Raw genomic sequence first — 23,167 nt, 5'->3', positions numbered from 1 at the left:
AACATTTGAACAGTTGAAGTACAAATATGGAATAACTCATGTTACAATGTTTGCATATCATCAACTGAAAGCTTATTTAAAGCATAAATTGGGAAACAGACTGAGAATACCAGAAGGAAGCAGCTTTGAATATGTGATTACAGACACAATGATAATTAAAAGATTTATAACAAACATGTACATTAAGCTGCAAGATAAGGAAAATGATGAAATAAGCTATAAACCCAAACAAAAGTGGGAAAAGGATTTAAACATAAAGATAAAAAATGAAACATGGGAAAAGTTATGTTCTGGAACTATGAAGAATATAATAAACACAAGGTTATGCATGATACCATATAACCATTTATGGAGCGGAAACAGGCCATGGTGGGCTTTTGAGTCCACACCGGTTCACTGATTTTGTGCACCCTCTTCAGGCATTGGACCCGGTAGATCTTCATTCAATAACGATGGGCGAATTCAATGCAGGTGGAATCTTATTGAAATTGAAAGCAAGATTGTTGTCCTGGCACCACACAACCTACACAGGTTATATATCACGCCCCAAAAGTTAAAAAAAATTGGATCCAACATTATCAGATAGATGTTTTCGCTGTAAGAAGTTAATGGGAACAACAGTACACGCAATTTTGGCATGTGAGAAAGTGAAAATGTTTTGGGAAGCTCTAAATCAGATATTAAATAAAATCACAAAAAAATAACGTACCAAAAAATCCAGAGATCTTTCTTCTAAGTAATATAAGAATAAGGAATTGGGCATCAAATTGGATAAAGCACAAAAAAGATTTATTATGTTAGCCTTAGCAGGAGCAAAAAAAGTGTATAATGTCAACTTGGAAAATGGAAGAGAGCATGAGAATACAGCAATGCTACGTGGAAATGAATAAATGTAATAAATGTATTCCATTGGAAAAAATAACATATAATTTAAAAAATAAAGTCACATTATTTGAACCAATTTGAGAACCGTACATGGAACATAACAGAGGGGGCTTGGCTCAGACCTTCACCCCCTAAAATGATAAGAAGACAAAATGACTTGATCCAGTGTGTAAAAGTAGATGACACATTTTTCTTGTTTATTTTTCATTGTGTGATGACATTGTTTCATGGTTTTATTGTATTGTATATGTTGAATGTTTATTGGTTTTGGAAGTGGGTGGGAAGGGGGGAGGGAAGGTAGGGGGGGGGAAAAAAGGGAGAAAATGCCACTGAGTATATTTAATGAGAAATGTTTGTATATATTTTGGTTGATATGGTTCACAGTATGAAAAATTAAAAAATTATATATAAAAAAAGAACTTCAAATTCCTGGGTGTCAACATATCCAAAGATTTGTCCTGAAGCATTCTGGCTGGTTGCATTACTGTCTGGTATGGAGGTGCCAAAGGTCAGGACAAGAAAAAACTCCAGAGGATTGTTAATTCAGCCTACGATATCATGGACACTAGACTTTACAAGTGGGGATGTCTTAAGGCAGCCTCTCTCCACAAGGACCCCCACTGCTCTTCACCCTTTGATACCATAATGGAAAAAGATTCAGGACCTGAAGACGAGCACTCAGCGGCTCAAGGACAGCTTCTTCCCCTTTCCCATCAGATTCCTGAATGAACAATGAGCCACAGAGACTGCCTTACTTGAATTTTTTCTTGCACTATTTTTATTTATTTTGTACAGTGTTTTATATAAATGTTTGCACTGTGATCCTGCTGTAAAAGAACAAATATAGAGACGTGCTCATGACAATAAATTCTGATACTAAATTATTCAGTGCGTATTTCTTCATTTTCTGACTAGATGTCTCTTGTGGATTTGGGGAAGAAGCTTTTGGAAGCCGCCCGAGCTGGACAGGATGATGAGGTGCGAATCTTGATGTCCAATGGTGCCCCTTTCACCACGGACTGGGTAAGTGAAGTCAGTGCTACAATAACCTTTCCTAATTGAATACAGTTGCAGGTTTTTTTTCTGATATGTGGTCTGACATAAAGACCAAAATTTGACAAAATTCAGCCTTGGAATTGTGGCACAGTAAAGACCTGGAATGTAAGATAGAGAAGTAAAGATCAATAACACAAGTCAGGGGTTCGTGTGCTCCAAAGGCAGGTCATTACTTTGAATTCAATACAAATGATCATAGATTATTTTGATGACTCAAGTGGTCTGTGTCTTTAACTGATGTTGTCCCCAACCTTGGTTGGAGGGGATTAAAAATTGCAGGCTTGACTACACCCCATCAACATTGTATATATAAGTATATCCAATGGTGCAGCGCTGCAGGGGAGAATAAACTAAAAAGCAAAGTTGCTTGATTGCACCAGCAAGATTTTTTTTTTAAACTTTGGTGAACATCTTGAGAAGCAGAAAGAAACAGAGTAGGAACAATAAAATTAATTAAATAGTGCACTCCATTTATCAAAAAATTGACAAAACTATATAAAAGTGAAGAAATTTGCTTCTCCATCCCTTCAACAACTTCCATTTCCCTGAACTCAACTGCCTCACCTTCACCATGGACATCCACTCTCTACACAATGAATTTCATGACATGTTCATGACAATAAATTCTGATATACACCTCCATACTTCTATACTGATGGCTTCAAAGCCCTTTGTTTCTTCCTCAATAATAGACCCAACCATTCCCCCTCCACCACCACCACCCTCCTCTGCCTGGCAGAACTTGTCCTCGCCCTCAGTAACCTCCTTTGACTTTCTCCAAGTGTACCTGCATGGGCCCAGCTTTGCCTGCCTTTTTATTGGCTATTTTTAAATTTAATCTCGACATACAACAAGCCATTCCAGCCCATGAGTCTGTGCTGCCCAAATACCCCAATTAAGGTGGGAGGAAACCCACGCAGATATGGGGAGAACATACAGACACTGCAGGATTTGAGCCTGGGTTACTAGTGCTGTAATAGTATTATGCTAACTGCCACCTCATGTGGAGCAATCCATGCTACAGACTTACACAGATGAGGCTCCTGAACTCGTCCTCCACTTCATTGGTGAGCCATGCTGCCTCATGCACCCACAATAAGCTCGTCAACTTTATCCACTTTGCTGCTATCTTCATGCAGTTTCAAATTCACTTGGACCATCTCTGGCAACACTCTCCTCTTTCTCAATCTTTCTGTCTCCAATTTGGGAGACAAACTTGTAAGACCTTTTCTACAAAGCCACAACGATATCTCTTCCCACCCTGTTCCCTGATTCCCATTGAATCTGCTTCCAGAATGAGGTCTTCTATGTGAGAACATCTGAGATCCCCTCCTTCAAAGAAACATGACTTCCCCTTCCCTACTATCAATTTGGTCCTCTCCTGCATTTCTTTCATTTCCTGCACATTTGCCCAGGTCTCCTCTGCTCCCAGACAGGATTTCTCTTGTCCAAGTTTGTCCAACCCTTCCTCACTAATACTCTTCCTGGTGAACCTGGTATATACACTCTGCAAAGTCTTCATATCCTCCAGTTCTGCTCCAAATGTGGCCTAGTTTTAATTGTTTAAATTTAGACATACACAAGACAACAGGCCATGCCACCCAATTAACCTACAACCCCTGGTGCGTTTTAAATAGTGGTAGGAAACTGGAGCTCTCAGAGGAAGCCCACACAGAAAAGAGGAGAACATGCAAACTCCTTACGGACAGTGCGGATTCAAACCCTGATCCCAATCGTTGGCGATGTAACAGCATTGCACTAACTGCTACGCCAACCGGGCTGCCCCGAAGTTTCAACATAACTTCTCAACTTTTATGCTCAGTGCCGTGACTGACAAAGGCAAGCATGCTGTATGCATTATTTACCACCCTATCTATTTGTGTTGCCACTTCAAGGAGCTATCGACTTTCACCCCAATATCCCTCTGTACATTAATGGGCCTATAGCTCCTGCCCTTTGCTGCATCGATTCCTCTTACATTTGACATCCCATAATGCAATTCCTCCCACTTACCCAGATTAAACCCTGAACGAAGGAGACTGAGGCATGACTTGATTGTGGTATACAAAATTACAAGAAGCATAAGTATGGTCAATAGGCACTTGCTTTTCTCCATAGTAGGGGGTATGAAAAATAAGAGACCATAGGTTTAAGATGAGAGGAAAGTTTTCAACGATATTCGAGGTGAATGTTTTTTATACAGAGAATGATTATGATTTTTTAATTCATTGCCAGAGGAGGTTGTGGAATCAGATTCAATTATTTAAGACAAACACTTAAATAGGCAAGACATAAAGGTTACCGATTTAATGCAGATGGGCAAAATAGTGGCCATGAACATATTTCTGTGTTGTCCAGCTCTATATTTTTCTGATTGCAAAAAGGAAGTTAATGTTTCAGGACCGAGATGGCTGTAAAGGTGGTAGGTCATTGACATGAAACATTAATCAGTGTCTCTCTTTTCAAATGCCTGCTTGCGTAATTTTTATTTCTGATTTCCAGAATCAGTATTTTGCTTTTTGATAACCACCATTCTTATATTGATATCTGTTTACAGCTTGGCACATCTCCCCTTCATCTAGCAGCTCAGTTTGGTCATTATTCAACAGCAGAAGTGCTGCTTCGGGCAGGAGTGAGTCGGGATGCAAGGACCAAAGTGGACAGGACGCCACTACATATGGCGGCGTCAGAAGGACATGCAAACATTGTGGAAGTGCTTGTGAAGGTATGGTTAGAAAAGCCTCAGCATATGATGTCAGGCGTGGCTCACATTATGCAGCTGTGGGTTAAATTTTCATAATTTTGGATGACAGTGCAGTACTGAAGGAACCTTGTTTAGTGCTTCAGATGTAATGTTAATCTAAAGCAGGGGTGGGCAACCATTTTTTTAAAACTCACATTCCTTTTTAAGTATTTCCTATGCCATAAGTGCTCTGTGATTAGTAAGGGATTGTTTGAGGTGGTATGTGAGTGTAAAGAAAAAGTTTGAAAACCACTGTTTTAATCGTACCTAATTGACTCATCATGTGCACGGTTTCATAACTCCAAAGGAAATGGGCAAATGAGGAAAATATTTCAGTAACAATTGGGTCTAGAACAATGGTTCTCGACCTTCCCTTCCCACTCACATACTGCCTTAAGCAATCTCTTACTAATCACAGAGCACCAATGGCATAGGGATTACTTAAAGTGGTATGGGAGTAGAAAGAAAAAGGATGAGAACCACTGGTTTAGAGTGTTATATGTGCTGACCAGCGTGTCTAGCACTATTGGACTATGTCTATAATGAGAGCTCTTTTAGGAATTATATTAGGTGCTAATACAATTTTGGAAATCTCTTCTGTAAACATTATTGATGTTAGGCCAGTTGATCTTGTTATATCTATGATTGATAGATTTTATTCTGTTAAAATCCGGGCAACTCAGTTAGCACAACACTATTACAGTGTGCTATCCAGCACGATCTATAAGGAGTTTGTAAATTCTCCTGTGTCTCTGTCGGTTTCCTCAGGGTGTTCTAGTTTCCTCCCACCTTTCAAAATGTACGGACAGGGTTGTAGATTAATTGGGACATGGGGGGCGGGGGGCACATGGACTCGTGGGATGGAAGGGCCTGTTACCGTGCTGCATGTCTAAATTTAAATCTAAAAATATTATGGGATAAATAGAGGTAATTCATGATTTAGAGAGCATGGGATAAGGCCAATAGTATACAGGTACTTCCATTATAAACTCTTCCTCCATCTGCTGAGAGACAAAAGTTATTCTCACTGATGTTCGTCTTGACATAAGTCACCTACATATTCTCTTTATCCTTTTAGAATGGAGCTGACATAAATGCAAAGGATATGCTTAAAATGACAGCCCTTCACTGGGCTGTGGAGCATGGTCACCAAGACGTGGTTGAACTCTTGATAAAATACGGAGCAGATGTTCACACTCCAAGTAAATTCTGCAAAACAGCCTTTGACATTGCAGTGGATAATGGTGATGAGGAGTTAATTTTAATGCTTCAGGTAATTAACTTAATAAAAGTGAAGATATATTATGAATGACATGGGTTATTAAAAAAAAGTGTGGCAAATTGGAGGCTGCAGCAAGGTATGGACTTGCTGAAGCCATCCTCTAAAAGGAAACTGCAGAAGTCTTGGCAATGCTTGGTTCCAAGAAACATTTTTAGTTGTGAATTCGCTTTCAGAAAGTGGGGTTTTCTCTCCTGCTCTAAGGCATAGTGAACCATCTTGCCCTGTGTAGAGCTCGTCGAAAGAATCAGACTTGTTGATCCAAACCAAGGTTTTTATTAGCAAAAGACAGGAGCTCTTCACAGGTGGCCGACCAGTCTGGAATGATCCGACCTGGCTAGGGACACAACCCTTTAAGGCCCAGACAATAGGTGTGGCTTAGCTCTCAGCCAATCGCTGTAAGCACAGTCTAGATACAGTAACTATATACATTGGTGATAGATCTGTACTATCACACCCTGACATGCTCATTACAGGCAATTTTAGAGTAATGTTGCTTACAGACAAAATAGAAAAACTGAACTGCAGCAAATTGCAAATGGCATTAAGCATGAAACAAGAAGCATTTGACAACAAGTCAGATGAATTAAATATCTATCTTTTCCTTGTGCCCAGTTCATTAAGTCTGGTTATATGGTGCATGTATTTTCAGTCTTGCTAGAGAACAATAGTCTTCAAAAATTTTACTTCAACAGCAATAGTTATGACTAGTGCACATGTGTGAAAGAGAAGCCTATATGTGCTCTTAAATGGAAACCTCTCTATGTGTTGCATCTGGTTCTATCAAACCAGACCAAACAACAAAGAATGTTGAATGATGGTACTTATGATCTACACCCACCTTGTTTTAATTCAAAATCTGAAGAGATATTTCTCAATTCTTGAGAAAATAATGTGGAAAAGTATCCTCAAAAAGAAACATTCAGCCCTTTGAGCCTCCTCCATTCAATACGATCAGGCTGATCATCTGACTGCAGTATTCTATACCCGCTTTCTCCCCAGACCCCTTGCTCTCTTTAGCCAACTTCCTTTTGAATATTTCTAATGAACTAGCCTCAACAGCTTTCTGTGGTAGGGAGTTCCATGAGTTCACAACTCTCTGAGTGATGAAGTTTCTCCACATCCCCCCATGATGCTGCTTGACCTTGACTCCCCCATGATGCTGCTTGACCTTGACTCCCCCATGATGCTGCTTGACCTTGACTCTCCCATGATGCTGCTTGACCTGGACTCCCCCATGATGCTGCTTGACCTTGACTCTCCCATGATGCTGCTTGACCTCGACTCCCCCATGATGCTGCTTGACGACTCTCCCATGATGCTGCTTGACCTCGACTCCCCCATGATGCTGCTTGACCTTGACTCCCCCATGATGCTGCTTGACCTTGACTCTCCCATGATGCTGCTTGACCTGGACTCCCCCATGATGCTGCTTGACCTTGACTCTCCCATGATGCTGCTTGACCTGGACTCCCCCATGATGCTGCTTGACCTTGACTCCCCCATGATGCTGCTTGACGACTCCCCCATGATGCTGCTTGACCTCGACTCCCCCATGATGCTGCTTGACCTCGACTCCCCCATGATGCTGCTTGACCTCGACTCCCCCATGATGCTGCTTGACCTTGACTCCCCCATGATGCTGCATGACCTTGACTCCCCCATGATGCTGCTTGACCTTGACTCCCCCATGATGCTGCTTGACCTTGACTCCCCCATGATGCTGCTTGACCTTGACTCCCCCATGATGCTACTTGACCTTGACTCCCCCATGATGCTGCTTGACCTTGACTCCCCCATGATGCTACTTGACCTTGACTCCCCCATGATGCTACTTGACCTTGACTCCCCCATGATGCTGCTTGACCTTGACTCCCCCATGATGCTACTTGACCTTGACTCCCCCATGATGCTACTTGACCTTGACTCCCCCATGATGCTGCTTGACCTTGACTCCCCCATGATGCTGCTTGACCTTGACTCCCCCATGATGCTACTTGACCTTGACTCCCCCATGATGCTGCTTGACCTTGACTCCCCCATGATGCTACTTGACCTTGACTCCCCCATGATGCTACTTGACCTTGACTCCCCCATGATGCTGCTTGACCTTGACTCCCTCATGATGCTGCTTGACCTTGACTCCCCCATGATGCTGCTTGACCTTGACTCCCCCATGATGCTGCTTGACCTTGACTCCCCCATGATGCTGCTTGACCTTGACTCCCCCATGATGCTGCTTGACCTTGACTCCCCCATGATGCTGCTTGACCTTGACTCCCCCATGATGCTGCTTGACCTTGACTCCCCCATGATGCTGCATGACCTTGACTCCCTCATGATGCTGCTTGACCTCGACCCCCCATGATGCTGCTTGACCTTGACTCCCCCATGATGCTGCTTGACCTTGACTCCCCATGATGCTGCTTGACCTTGACTCCCCCATGATGCTGCTTGACCTTGACTCCCCCATGATGCTGCTTGACCTTGACTCCCCCATGATGCTGCTTGACCTTGACTCCCCCATGATGCTGCTTGACCTTGACTCCCCCATGATGCTGCTTGACCTTGACTCCCCCATGATGCTGCTTGACCTTGACTCCCCATGATGCTGCTTGACCTTGACTCCCTCATGATGCTGCTTGCCCTTGACTCCCCCATGATGCTGCTTGACCTTGACTCCCCCATGATGCTGCTTGACCTTGACTCCCCCATGATGCTGCTTGACCTTGACTCCCCCATGATGCTGCTTGACCCTGACTCCCCCATGATGCTGCTTGACCTTGACTCCCCCATGATGCTGCTTGACCTTGACTCCCCCATGATGCTGCTTGCCCTTGACTCCCCCATGATGCTGCTTGACCTTGACTCCCCCATGATGCTGCTTGCCCTTGACTCCCCCATGATGCTGCTTGCCCTTGACTCCCCCATGATGCTGCTTGACCTTGACTCCCCCATGATGCTGCTTGACCTTGACTCCCCCATGATGCTGCTTTCCCTGCTGATTTCCTCCATCAGATTTTCTTCAGCTAAAGATATGGAGGTAGAGTTATGCTGAGTGAACTGTTAATAGTCCAAGAGATAGGTCAGTGCTTGAGCAATAGCAAGTATTTAAATAGGTTCATACTCAGTAGAAATTAGAAAGAATTCCAGAAGAAAAGTGAACAATCTGAGAATTTTTAAGGTAGCAGGACTGTAACATTTGAAAGTTAAGTAACATTGACAGGTAATATGATAAGAACAACATGGACTTCTTTGGATATTTTAAAAGATGAGGGTAGGTCAGGTAAATATGGGACTTGTAGAGGGCAAAGCTGGCAAATTAATGAGAGAACAAGAACATAGCATACAAGTTAAATGAATTAATGTAATAGTTAATGTGACACTCTTACAGAGCCATTAACCTGGGTTGTAAGGAGTTTGTTTGTTTTCCCTATGTCTGCATGTTTCCTTCAAGTGCTCTGGTTCCTCCTATGGTCCAAGGACGTATGCAGGTTAATTGGTCACAAAGGAGTATTTGGGTGGCATGGCCTCATGGGTCAGACGGACTTTTTACCATGATGTATCTCTAAAACTAAAAATACTTGTAGCACTCTTCACAGTGGAAGATGTTGCAAATATCCCAAAGGTATTGGAAAAATGAATAGAATCAAAATCAGGCAAGTCATCAGGTTCCAATGGCTTTCATCCAAGGGTTTAAAGGGAAGTAGTTATTGAAATAGTGGAGCCATTATTGAAATCTTTCAAAACTCATTGAATTTCAGGAAGTTACCAGTGGGTTAGAAAAATGAAGATGTGACTTTATTGTTCAAGAAGGTAAAAATCAGAACTATTGGCCTGTGAGCTTAACGTGTTTTTGGCAAGATGCTGGGGTCTATAATCAAGTTATTAAGAAATAGCTAGTCAAGTAGAGAAACATAATGGAATCAAACTAAGTCAAAATAGTTTTATGAAACAGTTGTAATTCATGTTTGACAAATGTGCTAAAGTTCTCTGAGGATATGATAAGCAGATTGATGGAGAGGAACTTGGAGGTATAGTGTATTTGGTTTAAAGAGGAAGTAAATACACGTTTAAAAGTTTAGGGAATTAGAGGATAGAGAGAGTGACAGAAAAGGAAATGTGGTTTGGGATTGATCAGCCACGATCATGTTGAATGGCAAGAGAGGTTTTGCAGGCAAGTGGCCTATTCCTGCTCCCATTTTTATGTTCTTATTGATCCTGAACCATTCAGGCTCAGCTTGACTAGATTTCTGTGTGTTAAAGCCATTGCTTAATATTTTGAATTTCTAAGTCATCCATCTCTCACCATTTTATTGTTGCATTGTTTCAATGTGCTTTTTATGAATGTAGTTTCTTATCCCCAACTGAGCTGGTTGCAGAATATCTGAATATTTCTGTAATTTTTCCAATGCAGTCTCAACTAATAGGCTTAAAATTGGTTTAAAGAGTTCTATTGATATCACTTCCATTAACAGAAAGTTAATCAATAATGATCTCAACACAAATAAGAGGATAACTTAAATTCACAAAACCAGCAAGTAGATAAGTAGAGCAAGACACTCTGTAAGAGTGTCACACTAGCTACAGAGTTGTTATGCTGTGCGATAGCAGTGGGAAAATACCTGTGGATCTTTTCATTCTTGCTCTTCATAGAATAACTAACTAGCCTTTTATAAGAATTTCCCAGGAATTATGACTGTTACGATCACCCACCAGTTTATCTCCCATTCCAGATGATCCATAAAAGGTGGGGCTGGGTAGTTAACTAACACTTTATTTATTATACATTGGTATATCCCTTAAGTAAAATACAGAGCTTACTTAAGGAATGTCCACCCTTTTATGTGTGTATGTTACTCTGCAGAGAGCAATGGAGAACCAAATTAACACAAACTCGGATAGCTCTGATACAATCACAGTCCACAGTGCTGCACCACAATTTATTATTGGTCCTGGAGGAGTGGTCAATTTAACTGGCTTAGTTTCTACTGGGACATCAAAGGCATCAGGTACGTTGGCTATGTTACTATTTTGTTTAGGGGTTCTCATAGCTGTGAAATCAGTGTTCTTCCTGTTGTTCCTTGTTCTGTGTCTGAAGGCAGATGATGGATTCATTGAGTGATTTATCATTGATTGCGAAGGGTCTTCACTGTGTGGTGGAGGTAGAGAGCAGTTCTGGAGGTGCACTAGTCTGCTTTCCTTTCTCAATATGTCAGTGAACTGAGCTGGTTGCAGAATATCTGAATATTTCTGTAATTTTTCCAATGCAGTCTCAACTAATAGGCTTAAAATTGGTTTAAAGAGTTCTATTGATATCACTACCATTAACCATTATGTCCCACATCGGACTTGTCAGCCACAAACGAGCCTGCAGCTGACGTGGACTTTTTACCCCCTCCATAAATCTTCGTCCGCGAAGCCAAGCCAAAGAAAAGAATCAATAATGATTTCAACACAAATAAGAGGATAACTTAAATTCACAAAACCAGCAAGTAGATTCAGTTTGGAAATGAGAATTCGTAAACACAGTAAGGCATTTATGGGGGAGATGCACAGACCCCTAACAGTAACTACACTGTAAGACAGAGTTCAAAGAAAGAAATAATGAAGTATTTAACAATTCTTATAATCCATGACACAGTGATGAAGGCAAGCATCCCATGTCCCTTCTTCACTACCTGTCAACCTGTGTGGCCCCTTCCCGTGTGAGGCAAATATTTTACACAGTGGTAAGAGCCTGGAACGCACTGCCAGTAGTGGTGGAAGCAGATTCAATAGGAGTGTTCAAGAAGCTTCTAGAAAGAAACATGAATTTGAAGTGGATGGAGGGATATCTGTCAAGTGCAAGCAAAGTTTTGCTTGGTTTTGGACATCATGTTCAGCACAGACACGTGGGTGGAAGGGTCTGTTCCAGTGCAGTACTATGTTCTGTGATTCAAATATGACAGAATACAGAGAGACTTGGGTGACCTAGTGCATAATTGACAAAAATGCTAAAATGAAAATAATTAGGAGAGATTGGAGAATATTATTTATCTTTAAGGGAATTGTATGCAAATGTTATTACAGATCAATATTGGTCTCTTTATTTGCGGAAGGATGGAAGTAAATTGGAAATGGTATAGAGACTAATACCTTAAATGGTTTTATGGGGAAAGATCGGCTAGGCTAGTCTTGAATCCACTGGAGTTTAGAAGGTTAAGAGGTGAGTTAATAGAATCACATGACATGAAAAGTCTTGATGAGGAGAGAATGTTTCCACTTGTGAAATAGCTTACTTAAGGAAGAGATGCAATACAACTGTTTTTTCCCTGAAGTCCAAAGGGATTTGGAAGACTTGGTGCAGGATCAGTAGTGGGAGAGTCTAGGACTGGAGGGCACAGCCTCAGAATAAAAGGACATTCCTTTAGATTAGAACAAACTAAGGGAGAAATTTCTTTAGTCAGAGGGTGGTTAATCTGTGGAATTTGTTGCACAGACAACTGTGGAGGCCACATCATTGGGCCTCTCTGTCAAATGTTAAAGCGGAATTTGATAGTTCTTAATTAGCAAGGATGTCAAAGGTTATAGGAAGAAGGCAAGAGAATGGGGATGAAGGGAAAAATACATCAGCTGATTTGAATGGCAGAGCAGACTTAATGGGCTGAATGGATTAATACTGTTCCTGAGTCTTCTGGTTGAGTGTTCTGAACCCTTTTTCTCCAAAGGACAGGGGAAGCAGAATCGTTACATTTTTAAGACTGAGTTAGATTGATTCTTGTTAAGAATTAGGGATGAAAAATTATTGGGGATGGCTGGGTTATGTTTAACACCATATCGACTGGAGTAGGTGAAAGAGATCTGGTGACCCACCCCTGCTCTTAATTTGTTTATTTATAATTCTGTGTATATTATCTCTGTTCACTTCTTTGGCATCCAAATAATGAATTAAAAATGATCTGTTGCTTTAGGCAAATGCAGTAGTCAACTTGTGCAAATAACTAGTGATTAAAGATTAGTAAAAGTTTGTTAGTGTCAGTTGGGTTACGAACACCAAGGAAGCTCCCTGCTCTTCCGATGACACTGACTTGAGAAATTGTTGTTCAAATCCACATTGGTCTTCAACCCTTCGGGTTAGGCTCAGCCTTCACATTCAGAAATTGGATTATATCAACCGTATCATGTTGATGTGTGAAAATTATCAGTATTTGAATACCTAGGTTTAATTTTCCTTGGAAATTCTGCTCGAGGTCCAACTGCAAAGTTTCCTTGCAATCCACCAGTTTATTAATGTAAACATACAGTGGATATTGAATTCCTTTGTCCTTGATTTTATGCTAGCCTGCTGAACAGAAATGAAGTTGTTCACAATGTTAAGATTAGGTCTGGGAAACTCACACTCCTTAAAACTAAGGCTAAGTTAACTTGCAATTTTTGTGGTGCCATAAAAGGGGGCAGAATGCTGGCGAACTGGCTGGATGGGAAAGCACTGGGATGACTTAACATTGTCTCTGGGCTCAATGAAGATTTATGGGATTAGGTCAACAGGATGAAAAGCTCCCGATTACCACCTCCTGAGCTCCAGTTTGGTTCCTTGAGTTTGCTGCATGCATCCTTGTCCTGAAACAATATTATCCTACATTGTCCCCTTATCCTTATTTTCATAGAACATAGAAGATTATAATACAGTACAAGCCCTTCAGCCCATGATGTTGTAATAACCTATGTAAATTTACCCCACAACAATCTAATTTTTCCCTTGAGTTTTTTTTTGTATCTGTGTGCCTATCTAGAGGTCCACAAATAGTAACTTCAGATCTCTCAATCTCCGTTCAGAAGACAACCAATGAACGTTCATATTCCCAAGGTTAGAGAATTTCAAAGATTTACCAATTACTAAGTCAAGAAATTTCTCATCATTAAAAACCAAGTATGACACGTTTAGGACACTGCCATCTGCAGGTTCCTTGCCACAAGACATAACATCCATCACCAAATTTAAATGTTGGATCTTCCTATGCAACAGCATTCTGCCCAGACTTCAGAAAGGTCATTTACCTGGCCTCCTGTAGGTCAAAAGGTGTAGCAGTAAGTGTTGTCTTACCAGTGATGTTCACATTACCACTGACCTTTTAAAAAAAAAGACTGCCTGTCTCACATAAGCAGAGCTAATTGTGGAAGCAAAATAGTGGTTTATCCTCGATTGGCCAATCAGCCTGTCTGCTCCTGTGTCTTATATTTCTTTTGTTTGATGCTTGTTCTTGTGTAAATTCACTGCAATAAGATGTTTACTAAATATATTTATGAAGTTAACATGTAGTTGAGGATTATAATGTTAAGACCGCATTGAATAAAATTTATAATGAAAATACGAAACACTGAAAACAGAGTTAACGTCAGGTCAAAGGCCATACTGAATGGATCAAGTTGAAGCACCAACTCTTGTCCTGTACGTACAGACGCTGCCTGACCGCCAGAGTGTTTGCAACATTTTCTGTTTTCCAGGTTTACAGCATCTGTTCTTCATTTGATTTGATAAAATTGAAATCTAGAGTGATCTAACACAGCTCACCATATCCATGTGAAAAATTTTTTTTTTTCCCCATTTGCCCACATATGGACTGTATCCTTCCCTGCCTTGCTTACTTGGTGTCTGACTAAATGACTCTTAGACACAGTCATGGTATGTGATTACACCATCTTGGGCAGTGCATTCCAGATATCAGACATCCTCCGTGCTAAATTATTTAGTGTTTTTTCTATGCACAGCATTCAAAAATAGCTTCTGCTTTAGTCCTTCACATTGTGGTACCCTGGCATTTTTTTTATCTAAGAGAGTGCCACGTCAAATTTGTTCTTTTGATTTTAGACTCGGGCATTTCCGCAGTACAATTTGGCAATTCCTCTACATCGGTGTTGGCTACATTAGCTGCCTTGGCAGAAGCATCGGCACCACTGACACAGACGTCTGAAGCACCAGGTTAGACAGCAGTTGCTGCTCATTCTTTAGGATATATGACTTGCCAAGAAAAATGTGAGATATTTGTCAAAAGTGAGTGTTGTTAGTAGTTTTATCTAACCTCCAAAATTGCAAGCAGAGCATTTGAGCAGCAGAATGAATGCTGGATAATGGTCTTCACTTTTGTACTGCAGAGATTTATATAGGTGCTGTTGCAAGTTCAGGCTGTACCTCTCTAATCTGGCACTCTGTGGTCCAGCACGTTTTGAATCTGCCGCCATCAGTTTGTGGATCGGCCACAAGGGCAGCACCGTTAGCGGCACCAATACTGCAAAAGCTGCTGGCAGTTCCGCCAAGCCCTTTTGCAGCATTTGAATTGCCCTCTATCTTTTTCCCTCTCTCGGTTGCACAGTTGCGTTCCTAACCCATCCACTCACAAACATTACATCACTGAGACAGCTCAGAGACCTGGATTGACATCAAGGCAGAACTTTAGGCAAATTGCACGGCTCAAGTTGTAATAGAAGACGTCTAACCCATCATCCAACTCAGAGGATTGGCCTAAGGGCATAGAGTGATGCAAAGAGCAGAGAAGCTGCCAGTTGACAGTCAGTAAATTTAATTTACTTTAATATACGTTCAGTATATTTAATTTCTGTTTTCTGACACTTTCTGTGGTCCAGCAATGGCCAGATTAAAGAGGTACAACCTGTATTTGTGCTGTTAAGGGTTCAAATCAAGTCAAGTTTATTTGCAATCTGATTGTACAAGTACAACCCAATGAAACCGTGTTCTCCAGTCCTCGGTGCAAAAACATGCAGATACACAAGACATAACACACATACAGACAAATAATACATATGCAGGACAAGTATTAGATCTATAAAAATAAATAAATATTGTTTTGTACAAATGAGAATCTTGGATATTAGTGTGAGCATTTCCTTTTGTCATTCAACATTCTCATGGCTCATGGGAAGAAGCTGTTCCTCAGCCTAGTGGTGCTGGCTCTAATACACCTGTATCTCTTCCTCAACGGGAGCCGCTGAAAGATACTGTGTGCAGGGTAAAAGGGGGTCCTCAGTGATTTTGCATGACATCTTCAGACAACGATCCCAGTAGATCACGTCATTTGGGGGATCCTCTCTGCCACTCTTATGGTCCTGTGGATTGACCTCTGATCCAGAGAAGATTTATGAGAATGATTCCTGGAAAAAAGGAATTAGTATACGAGGAACTCTTGACGACTCTTAAACTGTACTCCTTGGAGCTCAAAAGATTGAGGGTGTACCCCCTGGAAGCATTTTGAATGTTGATGGGCCTGGACAGAGTGATGTGGTAAAGTTGTTTCCCATGGTATGGGACTCTAGGACGAGAGGACAACTTTGGGACTGAAGGGCGCCCATTTAAAACTGAGATGTGGAGGAATTTCTTTAGCCAGAGAATGAACCTCTGGAATTTGCCACCATGGGCAGGTGTGGAGGCCAGATCTTTGGGTGTATTTAAGGCAGAGATTGATAGGTATCTGAATAGTCAGGGTTTGAGGGGTTATGGGGAGAAGGCAGGGGAGTGGGGCTGAGTGGGAGAATGGATCAGCTCATGTTGGATCCAATAATGATGTCTTCTGGTTCTGTCTCCCTTTCATAACCAGATTATTATAAACTACCAATCTCCTTGCAAAATTGTGCTGATCTTGTACATCTTCGAATAACTAAAAGATGGGTTTTGCTGCGTAATTTCAAACAAATTTTCTTCTAGAGATCAACTACATTACTCCTCACTTTTCTGTGGCGTAAGGTGCAAAGATATCTTGAAATAATTTGTTCAGATGAGTGTTATGAGTATACTTTAACCATTGATCTTGGCCAATAACATGTTAGATAAGTTTACTGGTTTCTTCACGTTGAGCATATTGGTGCCACATTGAGGAATTTGTGGAAAGCCTGCGCAAAACATTTCACTGTTGGGGGCAATTATTCTGCATTTTTGCTATATCAGCCTCATCTGTGGAGAAAGAAACAGTTCTTGTTTGAGATCCAAACCCCGTCACAGAAAAGGGCAGTTTAATTATCTGCTGATTGTTATCATTTAAGTATTTTCTCTTTTTTTGTATGTGGATATGCATTGAATAATATTTTACATTGTCATTGAGGATGAAATATTTGTAAAGGCTGGAATATTTCTGTTGATGGAAAATGTTCGTCAAATAAAAATTATAACATTTCATGTGATGTAAAATAATCTCATTCCATGAATTATCTTGATAAACACGCAAAAGGATTGTTTTAATCATCTTTGTCTCTGTGGATTGTGCTTTTAAACATTCTGTACTGTACTAACTTACAAGAGGACAAGCAGACCAACCAAACTAAAATGCGGCAAAAGTTAACCATAACTTTTCTATAACTGCAAAGTTCTCCTTTCTAAGTTCTAGGTTCCTAGGTATCAATGAAATAAGTTTTTGATCTTTATGGGAATGGTGCCTGTAATAATGGAACTGATCACTTGAGATGGATATGGGCTCAAGGGTGATGTAGCTGCCAGTGGGTTAGACTGGATGGACAGCCAAGGTCTACATTAAGGATGGGCTGCCTGGAATTGGTATGCTGGGGCCAGGAAGGCGGACCTTGCTGTGGGTGGCTGTATAGTCCTGGTGATGTGTGACTGCAAATTTATTTCGAAAGCTTTCATGTAAAATTAGCATCCATAATGGATATGTCCAGTTAATCCGTACTTGCCTTCCTACTCTCTTATACTTCTGATTAGGAAAAATCTTATCAGCTACTCAGGATAGCAGTTAGCACAAAGCTGTAACAGCGCCAGCGATAGGGGTTTCTCCCCATGTCTGCGTGGGTTTCCTCCAGATTCCTCCCACCCTTCCTTCAAAGCATCCTGTGGTTGTAGGTTGATTGGGTGTAATTGGACGGCACAAGCTCATGGCCAAAAGATCCTCGTTACCATGCTATATGGCTACATTTCAATTTAGTCAAAATAAATACTGAGCTTTATTTGGTATGTAAGGATGTCCAATTCCTCGAATTCATGATTAAAAAAAGAAATGTTGATGTTTCTTTCAGCAGTTGCTACTGAAGAAGTAGTGACAGCAGACTCTGTGGACAGTGCCATTCAACAAGTTGTCAGCAGTGGAGGTCAGCAAGTTATTACCATAGTTACTGACGATGTTCAATTGAGCAACTTGCAGGCAGCCAGTGACAGCATGAATCAACCCATCATTGTGACAATGCATGATGGACAGCAAGGTAAAGTGTAATTAATTGATAAGATGCAATGCGAGTGAGAGCCCATTCATCATTTCCCTTTTGACTCTGACTGCAAGATAAATATTGCAAACCAGTGCACCAGGGGAACTGAGCAGGTGCCACACATGAATTAAGATCGTACCCACTTTCCCTGTTTATTTCAGTAAAAATGAAATATTATCTTATTACAAAGAATTTAAAGAGATATACAGTAAAACCTCTGCTATCTAGCATTCAAGCAATTAGCAAAAAAAATTACAGAAAATAAAAATGTTTCAAAAAAGTTTAAGATAGCTGCCCCTCGCCATTAGTTAGCCATTCATGCATCGCTCATCTCGAGCATCCAGAAAATATGCTTATCCAGCATCTACCAGTCCCCATAGGTGCCAGATACCAGGGGTTTTACTGAAATTACCTTGCACATTATATACTTAAAAATAACAAAATACATTTCAACTAATCTACAGCTCACAGTCATTACTGAACTGAATTGTGTTTCTGAAGTTGTCTGTTGAATCTGTGTCCATCTGTTAGTGTTGACCGTTCCAGCAACTGACATCGCTGAGGAGACGGTGATCACTGAAGAACCATTGATAAAGAGGCGTTGTGTGGAAATAATTGAAAATCACATTGATAGCACGGAGATTGAGGTAAGCATACAAGTATTCATTTCCAGCAGGAGATCATCTTTACTGAGATATTGATTTTTTTAAAAAAAAAATCTGTGGTGTGGATTATTTGCTGCTGGAAGAACTCCATTGGATCTTGTTAAGTGAGAAAACCTGCAGATGCTGGGGTTGAATGCCACACGGGTATCTGCTTGAGAAACTCAGCAGGTCATGCAGCATCCATAGGAAGTAAAGGGTGACCAATATTTTGGGCTTGGGCCTTTTGTCAGGTATCCAGTGGATCTTTCCCACCAGTGCTTCATGGTGTCACATTGGTGAGAATATGATCGTTCATTATTCTCATAGCTGTCTAATCACTGTTGGGACTCTCTCAGGGACCTATCTCAAGTATAATTGTATTAATTTTTCTCTTTATTGCCGACTGCACACTTAACTGTTGTCTTGCTTTAAAGTATTTAATAATAACATTGACAGTTGTAATTTGCTTTGCAGGCTCCTGTATTTTGTTTTTAAATTTAGACATACAGCACGGTAACAGGTCATTTTGGCCCACGAATCCGTGCTGCCCAATTATACCCAATAAGTTTGAACGGTGGGAGGAAACTGGAGCCCCCGGGGGAAAAACCCACGCAGATACGGGGAGAATGTACAAACTCCTTACTGGGATTCGAACCCGGTCCTGATCACTGGCGCTGTAACAACGTTGCGCTAACCGCTACACTAACCGTGCTGCCCTATGTTAATTTGTTATTTGTGTTAACTTGTTTTGCAAGAGATGCCCCATGTACTAGCACAGTGAAGTGTCAATGCACATGTTCTTGGATATAAAAATTGGTGGAGGAAAAGGGGGAGCAAACACTTGGGTACCATCTTGAACTAATTCCACAAAAGTCCCAGCCCACTACCATCTTTTGGATCGTGGTTAACAGTGAGGAAGAACAGAAAGACCTTGGGATTCAAATCCATAGGTCTTTCAAGATTGCTGCACAGCTTGATAGGGTAGTTACGAAAGCTTATGGTAGTCAGGGGATTGAGTTCCGGGGATTGAGAGGTAATGTTGCAGCTCTATAAGACTCTGGTTAGACCACACTTGGAATATTGTGTTTGGTTCTGGTTGCCTCATCTATGGAAAGGGTGCAGAGGAGATTTATCAGGATGTGGTCTGAATTAGAGAATGTGTCTAATGAGCCAAGGTTAGCAGAACTAAAGCTTTTCTTTTTGGAGCGAAGAAGGATAAAAGGTGACAATAGATATCTACAAGGTTATGAAAGGCATAGATAGGGTGGACAGCCAGCTCTTTTTTCCTAGGGGAACAGTAGCAAACACCAGAGGACATCTGTAGAGGGTGAGGGGAGGAAAGTTTAGGGAAGATATCAGGGGTAAGTTTTTTTACACAAAGAGTAGTGGGTGCCTAGAATGCATTGTCAGGGGTGGTGGTGGAGGCTGAAATAATAGGGACTTTTAAAAGAGGTTTATTTTTTGAGTTGGTTTATATAGGTTGGCACAACATCATGGGTACTGTGCTGGATTTTTTCTATGTCATTGGTTGTGACATTGCCCATGACAACTGGATCCTTCAATTGTCCCCGCCCCCCCCCCCACCCTTCCACTTCAAGTTCCACCTCAGTCTGTCAAATATTCTTAACTTTGCCACTATTCAGATAACACAACCTATGAAACTTGCATATATGGCTGCTGAGAGTTGTATCTTAAGTATCTTCATCCTCTAATTATATTATTCCCTATCAGTACTATGGTCTTAATCAGTCTCAAGGAACTTCAGCTCAGAGCTCTGTAACATCAGGGGGTGAGAAAGTGACCTGCTCATTATTGAAGGAGGCAAGATTGAGAACAAGAAGCTGAAATATAAAACTAGGGTCTCAGATTTAAATTTTGTGTTGGTAGTGACCTTCCATAATTCACTAAATTCTGGAAAGATATCAACAGCCCCCTTTTTAAGATGGGAGAGAGAGAGAAGAAAGAAGGAAATTGTATACTAATTAATGGCATCTGTCATTGGGAAACCTCTATAATCCATTATAAAGAAATAGCAGTCCCATCACTTCGAACATTAAAAATAGCCAAGATTTACAGGTTAAGAAAGGGAAATATCTTTAACAAATTTATCAGAATTCTCTGAGTACATTCTGAGTAAGGTAGACTTTCATAGTTTCGCTGGATAGTCAGCAATTATCCAACACCACCAAAAGTATTCTTGTTCCTTACACAGAATCAGATTAAACTGCTGAAATAAGGGCAGCAGAGACACTCAGCAAGAAATTTTGCCTCCTAATCTATTTTGGCTTTAAATTTGGTGAGGTTTCATTTGAACCAGATTTGAGCACTGTAGCCCAAGTATTAAGCATGAGGCCTAGGCTCCATTAGAACTGAAACAAAGATAGGAAGGAATCAGGAAATGGATAAAAGGCAAGACTGCACATCTCTCCCATCTTTATTGCAGAAGTTTATGGAACATGGGTCCTTGATGAGATGGCACCGATTCTGTCTTTATTTAATATACTTTGCTTGAGGCAGATGGTTTGCATTCTGCATCTTTCCTCATCGGCACAAATGCTCAATGTTGACCTTCTCTTGTTATCTTCAGACACTGCATCAAATGATAAAATCTAGCTTCCAAAACCCAGTCCAGCAATTGTGTTCTGATTCCAACCGTGTCGAATAGTTATTTTCGCTCCTAGTTCCATTTGGAGACACAAGAGACTGCAGATGCTGGAATCTGGAGTGAAAATCAAACTGCTGGAGGAACTCTGAAGGGCAGGCAGCATTTCAGGGTGCGACTGAGATGTCAAACAGAGGATGTGAATACTTGCATCTTTGAAGAAACCAGTTGTGCAGTCCAAAGGACAGGGACTTGGGAATGCATACATAAGAACCTTCTATGTGGCAGGGTTAGCTGATGAACTGGTTAAAAAAGATTATTAGCTACATTGAGTCATTGAATATAAAAACAAGGGAGTTACCTTTGAAAATCAATGCCTCAGCAGATGTATATCATTCTGGGAATCACAGAAGCATTCCCTCCTTCAATATAATCATCCTCCTGTTTTTCACATTTGTGTAGAATGCTTTGTCCTGCTTCCCAAAGCCACCTTATGTCCCCTTCTAGCTCTCATTAATCCTTTCCTAAGTTCCTTCCTGACTACCTTGTAATTAGACCATAAGAGAGCAGAGCAGTATTAGGCCATTCGGCCAATTGAGTCTGCTCCACCCTTTGAAATGTGGTGTGACCAACTCTTTTTGAAGCCTTAGCATCATATCTTTGCTTTTATATTGTAGAAATGAATGCTAATATTGCATTTGCCTTTCTTTCTACCGACTCAACCCACAAGTTAACCTTTAGGGAATCTTGCACTGAGATTCCCAAGTCCCTTTGGACTTCCAATTTTCTCCATATTTAGAAAATAGTCTAATCCTTTATCCTTTCTACAAAACATGACTATACACTTCCTGATGCTGTATTTCATCTGCCACTTTCACCACCTGTCACAAGTCCCTCTGCAGGTTCCCTGCTTCATCAACTCCACCTATCTTCATATCATCCACAGAGTTGGCCACAAAGCCATCAGTTCTGTCATCTAAATTATTGCATACAAGCTGAAAAGTAGCAGGCCTAACAGTAACCCATGACAATAGACAATAGACAATAGGAGCTGGAGTAGGCCCTTCGGCCTGTCGAGCCAGCACCGCCATTTTACAGATCATGGCTGATCACTACCATCAGTACCCCTTTCCAGCCTTATCCCCATAACCCTTAACTCCTTTGCCCACTAGAGTCTTATCTAACTCTCTTGAACATAATCAGCGAATCTGCCTCTACCACCCTCTGTGGCAGAGCATTCCACAGATTCACACTTCTCTGGGTAAAAAATGACGAACACCAGCAGACAGCCAGAAAAGGCCCCCTTTATTTCCACTCTTTGTCTCTTGTCAGTCACCAATCTTCTATTCAAGCTAGTACCTTTCCCGTAGTAACATGGACTCCTATCTTATTTAACAGCCATGTCTGGCACCTTGTCAAAGGGCTTAATTTATAATAATTTCTTTAAATTTAGAGATCTAGCACAGTAACAGGCCCTTCCAGCCCATGAGCTACTGCCATCCAAATATACCAATTAACCCTCTAACCCTGTATGCTTTTGGAGTGTGGGTGGAAACCAGAGCACCTGGAGGAAATTTGAGCAGAAATGGGGAGAATGAAAAAACTTACAGGCAACACAGGATGCGGTCACAGCATTGTGCCGCCTTAAGATAACGTCCACAGCCTCTCCTTTGACTGTCCTACTTATTACTTCCTTAAAGAATTCCAACAGATTTGTCAAACAAGAACTCCCCTGAAAAATAACCATGCTGACT

The 23,167-nt window shown here is 41.1% G+C and overlaps 1 protein-coding gene across 6 annotated transcripts in view; it reads left to right on the top strand.

Moving 5' to 3' along the window:
• Positions 1-23,167, top strand: part of gabpb1 (GA binding protein transcription factor subunit beta 1) — a 48,101-nt gene that overhangs the window by 8,980 nt on the left and 15,954 nt on the right. For 4 of the 6 annotated variants that reach the window (XM_069911365.1, XM_069911367.1, XM_069911369.1 and 1 more), the window contains exons 2-8: positions 1,801-1,908; positions 4,499-4,666; positions 5,763-5,957; positions 10,831-10,975; positions 14,815-14,925; positions 17,982-18,164; positions 18,699-18,814. In XM_069911365.1, coding sequence (XP_069767466.1) covers positions 1,801-1,908; positions 4,499-4,666; positions 5,763-5,957; positions 10,831-10,975; positions 14,815-14,925; positions 17,982-18,164; positions 18,699-18,814 — 1,026 coding nt within the window. The remainder of the gene's footprint in view (positions 1-1,800; positions 1,909-4,498; positions 4,667-5,762; positions 5,958-10,830; positions 10,976-14,814; positions 14,926-17,981; positions 18,165-18,698; positions 18,815-23,167) is intronic. The other 2 variants (XM_069911366.1, XM_069911368.1) reach the window with 2 other exon arrangements.

Source organism: Narcine bancroftii, chromosome 14 (assembly GCF_036971445.1).
Source record: "Narcine bancroftii isolate sNarBan1 chromosome 14, sNarBan1.hap1, whole genome shotgun sequence".
NCBI lineage: Eukaryota > Metazoa > Chordata > Chondrichthyes > Torpediniformes > Narcinidae > Narcine > Narcine bancroftii.
Note: the sequence above shows the minus strand (reverse complement) of the source record. Positions and strands in the feature narration are given on the sequence as shown.